The sequence below is a fragment of the Archocentrus centrarchus genome, chromosome 19 (genome assembly GCF_007364275.1).
Source record: "Archocentrus centrarchus isolate MPI-CPG fArcCen1 chromosome 19, fArcCen1, whole genome shotgun sequence".
Lineage (NCBI taxonomy): Eukaryota > Metazoa > Chordata > Actinopteri > Cichliformes > Cichlidae > Archocentrus > Archocentrus centrarchus.
In genome coordinates this window covers 19,228,892-19,235,624 of record NC_044364.1, presented here as the reverse complement: position 1 = coordinate 19,235,624, position 6,733 = coordinate 19,228,892, and the positions used below count along the sequence as shown (strand labels likewise).

At 37.8% G+C, this 6,733-nt stretch overlaps 1 protein-coding gene across 2 annotated transcripts; it reads right to left on the bottom strand.

Annotated features, from left to right (window-relative positions):
• Positions 1-3,205: 3,205 nt before the first annotated feature.
• Positions 3,206-6,425, bottom strand: LOC115798773 (uncharacterized). 2 transcript variants are annotated; one of them, XM_030755729.1, is made up of 4 exons: positions 6,289-6,425; positions 5,346-5,458; positions 5,045-5,236; positions 3,206-4,776 (listed from the first exon to the last, which is right to left on the bottom strand). In XM_030755729.1, the coding sequence occupies exons 1-4, from the start codon at positions 6,295-6,297 to the stop codon at positions 3,789-3,791; spliced, it is 1,302 nt and encodes a 433-aa protein (XP_030611589.1). In that variant the 5' UTR covers positions 6,298-6,425; the 3' UTR covers positions 3,206-3,788. The 2 variants fall into 2 exon arrangements, with proteins under 2 accessions (XP_030611589.1, XP_030611590.1); XM_030755730.1 differs by having other exon boundaries at positions 5,050-5,236.
• Between the last annotated feature and the right edge of the window lie 308 nt (positions 6,426-6,733).

The window sequence follows — 6,733 nt, the reverse complement described above, 5'->3', positions numbered from 1 at the left end:
CAGAAAGCTTTTAGGACAGCCTGATAATAATGAATTACAATAATCCAGCCTAGAAGTAATAAATGCATGAATGAGCTTTTCAGCATCACTCTGAGAAAGGATGTTTCTAATTTTAGAAATATTGCGCAAATGCAAAAAAGCGGTCCTACATATTTGTTTAATATGTGCATTGAAGGACATATCCTGGTCAAAAATGACTCCAAGATTTCTCACAGTGTTACTGGAGGCCAAAGTAATGCCATCCAGAGTAAGTATCTGGTTAGACACCATGTTTCTAAGATTTGTGGGGCCGAGAACAAGAATTTCAGTTTTATCTGAATTTAGAAGCAGGAAATTAGAGGTCATCCAGGCCTTAATATCTTTAAGACATTCCTGCAGTTTAACTAATTGATGTGTGTCATCTGGCTTCATTGATATGTAAAGCTGAGTATCATCTGCATAACAATGAAAATTGATGCAGTGCTTTCTAATAATACTGCCTAAGGGAAGCGTGTATAATGTAAATAAAATTGGTCCTAGCACAGAACCCTGTGGAACTCCATAATTAACCTTACTGTCTGAAGAAGACTCCCCATTTACATGAACAAATTGGAGTCTATGAGATAAATATGATTCAAACCACTGCAGTGCAGTACCTTTAATACCTATAGCAAGCTCTAATCTCTGTAATAAAATGTTATGGTCAACAGTATCAAAAGCTGCACTGAGGTCCAACAGGACAAGAACAGAGATGAGTCCACTGTCAGAGGCTCTAAGAAGATCATTTGTAACCTTCACTAATGCTGTTTCTGTACTGTGATGAATTCTGAAACCTGACTGAAACTCTTCAAATAAACCGTTCCTCTGCAGATGATCAGTTAGCTGTTTTACAACTACTCTTTCAAGAATCTTTGAGAGAAAAGGAAGGTTGGAGATTGGCCTATAATTAGCTAAGACAGCTGGGTCAAGTGATGGCTTTTTAAGCAGAGGTTTAATTACAGCCACCTTGAAGGTCTGTGGTACATAGCCAACTAATAAAGACTGATTGATCATTTTTAAGATTGAAGCATCAATAATTGGAAAGACTTCTTTGAACAGTCTAGTAGGAATGGGATCTAACAAACATGTTGCTGGTTTGGAGGAAGTAACTATTGAAGTTAACTCTGAAAGATCAACTGGAGCAAAAGAGTCTAAACAAATACCAGCAGTGCTGAAAGCAGCCGAACATGAAGAATAATCTTTGAGATGGTTATGAATAATTTTTTCTCGAATGTCTAAAATTTTATTTGTAAAGAAATCCATGAAGTCACTACTAGTTAACGTGAAAGGAATACTCGGCTCTACAGAGCTCTGACTCTTTGTCAGCCTGGCTACAGTGCTGAAAAGAAACCTGGGGTTGTTCTTATTTTCTTCAATTAATGATGAATAGTAAGATGTCCTAGCTTTACGGAGGGCTTTTTTATAGAGCAACAAACTCTTTTTCCAGGCTAAATGAGCATCTTCTAATTTAGTGAGACGCCATTCCCTCTCCAGCTTTCGGGTTATCTGCTTTAAGCTGTGCGTTTGTGAATTATACCACGGAGTCAGGCACTTCTGATTTGAAGCTTTCCTTTTCAGAGGAGCCACAGTATCCAAAGTTATACGCAGTGAGGATGTACATGTAAAACTATTGACGAGATAATCAACCTCACTGGGAGCAGAGTTTAGGTAGCTGCTCTGCACTGTGTTGGCACATGGCACTGAAGAGCATAACAATGAAGGAATTAGATCCTTAAACTTAGTTACAGCACTTTCAGAAAGACTTCTACTGTAATAAAACTTATTCCCCACTGCTGTGTAATCCATTAAAGTAAATGTAAATGTTACTAAGAAATGATCAGACAGGAGGGGGCTTTCAGGGAATACTGTTAAGTCTTCAGTTTCTATGCCATATGTTAGGACAAGATCCAGAGTATGATTAAAGTGGTGGGTGGGCTCCTTTACATTTTGAGAGAAGCCAATTGAATCTAACAATAGATTAAATGCAGTGTTGAGGCTGTCATTCTCAGCATCTACATGGATGTTAAAATCACCCACTATAATTATTTTATCTGAACTGAGCACTAAATCAGATAAAAAGTCTGAGAAATCAGACAGAAACTCTGAGTAGGGACCAGGTGGACGATAGATAATAACAAATAAAACAGGTTTTTGATTTTCCCAATTAGGATGGACAAGACTAAGAGTCAGGCTTTCAAAAGAATGAAAACTTTGTCTGGGTCTCTGATTAATTAATAAGCTAGAATTGAAGATTGCAGCTAATCCTCCTCCTCAACCTGTGCTTCGAGCATTCTGACAGTTACTGTGACTCGGGGGTGTTGATTCATTTAAACTAACATATTCATCCTGCTGTAACCAGGTTTCTGTAAGGCAGAATAAATCAATACGTTGATCAATTATTAAATCATTTACTAATAGGGACTTGGAAGAGAGAGACCTAATGTTTAACAATCCACATTTAATTGTTTTATTCTTTGGTGCAGTTGATGAAGCTGTATTATTTATTGTTTTTGAATTTTTATGCTTAAATAGCTTTTTGCTGATTTTAGCTTTGGTTTTTGGTGGTCTGGGAGCAGGCACCGACTCTATGGGGATGGGGTTTTGGGGGGATGGCAGGAGGAGAGAAGCTGCAGAGAGGCGTGTAAGACTGCAACTCTGCTTCCTGGTCTCAACCCTGGGTAGTCAGGTTTTAGGAGGGTTAATAAATTTGGCCAGATTTCTAGAAATGAGAGCTGCTCCATCCAAAGTGGGATGGATGCCGTCTCTCCTAACAAGACCAGGTTTTCCCCAGAAACTTTGCCAATTATCTATGAAGCCCACGTCATGAATGCCTCTGTGTCAGTGGCAATGCCGCGGGGGGGGGGGTGCTATAGCTCCCCCTGGAAAAGTCATAGCACCCCCCCAAGAAAATAGCTTGTGTTTCTGCGTGTGTAGAGAACTTAAGGATCAAATGATCCTTCATAGCACCCTCACCAAAATAGTAACAAAACAATTTTCCCCATACATTGTGATGTCTGGATTTTTTCTTAAATAAAGTATACAAAATGATCATTAAAGAACAAATTAAAACTTGTTTAGAAAGTATAATATAAAAATGTAATAAAAGATATCCCTTAATTCACTAATTTTCTGGATTTTTTTTTTAAATAAACAAGCTGTACAAAATAATCACTCAACAACATTATAAAACATTTACGCTTCCAGCCCCGCCCCATACTTCCAGCCCACGATTTGATGTGAAAAATATCAGACAAATTGGCCCTTCAAGTTACTTTTTTTGACATTTCGCTAACTCCTCTTAATTGGAGGGGAAAGCAAAGGCTCCACAGAGCCACCATGCTGGTTTTACAACCCTCGTTGTAAAGAATCAATCTATGGTGGACAGAGTCAGATTTTAAAAACAGTCCTGTAGCCTGATTGATCAAAACTGCAAGGTAAAGACCCTAATACTGTAGGGTTTTTGATAATCAATCAGTCCCCTGCGAGCAAGCACTTGGCGACAGTTGGGAGGAAAAACTCCCTTTTTAAAAGGAAGAAACGTCCAGCAGAACCAGGCTCAGAGAGGGACAGCCAGCTGCCATGGCCTATGAATTAGTTTAAGCTACTTTAAAATTGTTGAAACTGTTCTAGATTGTTTGAAAAGAGGGTTATAACTTGACATTATGTAGATCTTTTTTTTTTTAATTAAGAGCTTGACAAAGTAGAGCCCCAGCTCTACTTTGTCAAGCTAGCACCCTAGGCTGTCTTCTTTATGCGAAACTTTAGACATTTTAAATATTAACTTGTAAAATGAACTTGTGATCATTTTTCAAAGATTCTTCTGTTTCTGACTGCTTGGTTAAGCAGCAAATGAATGCCTTCCTCAAAGCAATAAATATGGAAGAGCAGGCCCTCTTGATACCGCTGCACTGTCTGTTCTGCTGTCTCACATTCTCCTTTTCATTTTCTTCAATGTGAGACTCTGTTGCTTTATTATTACAGACAGGATCAACCTTGTTGTTCCTCCTAAAAATTCTCCACATCTTCTTAGACTTGCTTGTTTTTTCTGTTGATTTTTTAAGCTGTGCTTTTAACATCTCCACAAAGGCTTCCACAAACGCTTCATCGCCCTGTTCCATCACAGACTGAAGCACATATTTGGATCCAAATTTGCGACATAGTTTGTTGTAGATTGTGACGTGCAAGTTTTTAACACTTTGTGGTACAGTGTAACTCTGATCTTCCACAATCCTCTCTTTCACACGAGTCAGTATGTGATGGAAATCCAAGTTTGCAACTGATGTATGGGTTTTGACAGCAATGTGATCAATTAACTTTGCAAGACACAAGGTGAGAAAGGTCTCATCAATTGAACACTTAGGATGCTGTGGAAGTGGACATGCAGTCTCTCTGGAGCCAGGAATCTCAGCATCATTATCCTGGCTGCTCTGAGCCCAAAGTGGAGCATCCTTGGCATTGAAGCAATCACCTAAAATGTTCATCAAATGATAAACCATTGCCTTGGTTCTTGGTGGTGGTCTGGGCTTATCTGATTCCACAGATGTTGACCCATTAATACGACACAGGTTTGAGTTCATCAGCTTAGCAATCTCCACCGAAAGTAAAGTACGGAGCCTGACTGAGTCAGAGGACCACCTTTGTACAGTTCCCAGGAACTGACCAAAACAGGTATCAAGAATGTCTCCTAAGCTGGAGTAAACATCACTCTCTGTCACCCTGCAGTAACTGCACCCATCAAACAGAGGTCGTCTATTCATCCTAAAAAAAAAGGAAAAGAGAATTTAGTCAGGTATTCAGACCCCCATGGCATATCACTATTTTGCCATAACATGAGGGCTTCATTAGACCAAAACACATGAATGATTTTAAACATAATAGAAAATATTCTACTAGGCAACAGGAAGCAATTCTGTTGTTCTTTAAAGTCTAATAATCACCAGGAATACCCGATGATCATATAATGTTATTTATTTAAGAAGAAGAAAATATGAGTGCGTGAAACTGTTTGAGAAAGTTTTAGACTTACAGCACTGCATTGCCATAGATGATGTAGTTGTTTTCGTCCCTGGGAAGATGCATATGTGCGTATTTTAGAACATGCCTTTCTAAGCTCTTTAGAAGAAAGACGGTAATGTCATATACAAGTCTGTAGCATATCCTGGACAGCAGATTAACCACATGTTTGTCAGTCACACCACTGGCTAAATTCAGCTGAACTCTGAAAGAAAAACATTGAAAATGATTAGACAAAAAAAATAAATAGCCACTGTATGTGTGTGTGTGTATATGGTGATAATTTGCTTGGTGACATTAAACTTATGACTTACTCATTTGATAAATTGTTTCTAAACTTCTCGAGTAGTTCTGCAATAACTGGATAAGTGACCAAAGGCAAGTTTATATGGCTGTGCCTCATTTCATCAGATTCATCTGATGGGATCTAGAAAGACAGACAGGTGTTAGTGAGGACGCAGGTTTTACGCATCAACAAAAAGTTCTCATCATGATGGCATTTTAAAATCATGAAAGCTGTCTGCATCCAAACACAACAGATAAATATGTAACTTGAAGCATTAAGGTTACATGAGAAAACTTAGATATTAACAATGTGTGGAAAGAATATTTTTCTATAATGTTCCCATAGTACAACAGAACGCTTCATTACAAATAATTCAAGCAATTCATCAAAATATAGTAATTTTGTATCTTCTTTGAAACTATGCGTGAGTTATACAGCACATAACAAATTTATTAGACCATCACCCAATTTAAGGTTTGTGCCGCAGCTGCCCTAAATTAACAGTGTTGGTAATTACAAAATCATTTTTATGTTTCTGTAATGCTTAATCCACGTGCAAGCTCTTTAATCGAAATATATTTAATGCTAAAATATAATTATTTTTGTTATCCATGAATTTACAAATTTACTGGTTTACAGAAAAGCTCAAAAAACAGTTTAAATGATTGTTTTTTGTTTTGTTTTGTGTTGTTTTGTCTTTTGATTAAGATGGCGAATTAGTTATTTACTTGTATTTCTGAACAGAGAAATTAGTTTAGTGGTTGAATGTTATGCTTGATCAATTTCTGGCTTCTCATTGAAGTCCAGCGTGTCAGCTCAAATTTGGGTACAAAAATTAAGTTTGTCATTTACTAATAAGTAACAATATAAGTTTTAGTTTTAAACAGGTTTTTGAAAGATTTCTACAATATTTGTTTTCTTATTTTCATGACACATGGTCTAAAAAAAATTTGTCAAAGTTTTTATCTTACCTCGTTCATTTTGAATAATCTGTGTTTTTGTTTCCTCGTATTCGCTGTTCGTGAATTTCAAGCAGAATTTAACATTTTCTGCAAGTTTTTCAAATGCTGACGTCAGCTTCCTTCTTACAGACAAGTGTGTGTGTGTGTGTGCGTGTGTGTGTGTGTGTGTGTGTGTGTGTATATACTTATGAATGACGTAGCTTCCTTTGAACCCTTTAAGTGTGTAATCGCGCACCCACGCGCGCAACCAGGAACGCGTGCACAACACCTCGCGCACGCTCGCGAGGTGTATTTTACTTCCGTTTGCGCTGTTGTCTACGGTTGCAGGGTTACACACTTGCCGTTCATTGAAACATTTTGACTCTGCGGTTTCTTTTACCTGGCGTAAATGGTACCACATCGGAGGTGGATACAATGCAAGGATGTTTTAAAAAGCAGCGAGGACAATTCAGTA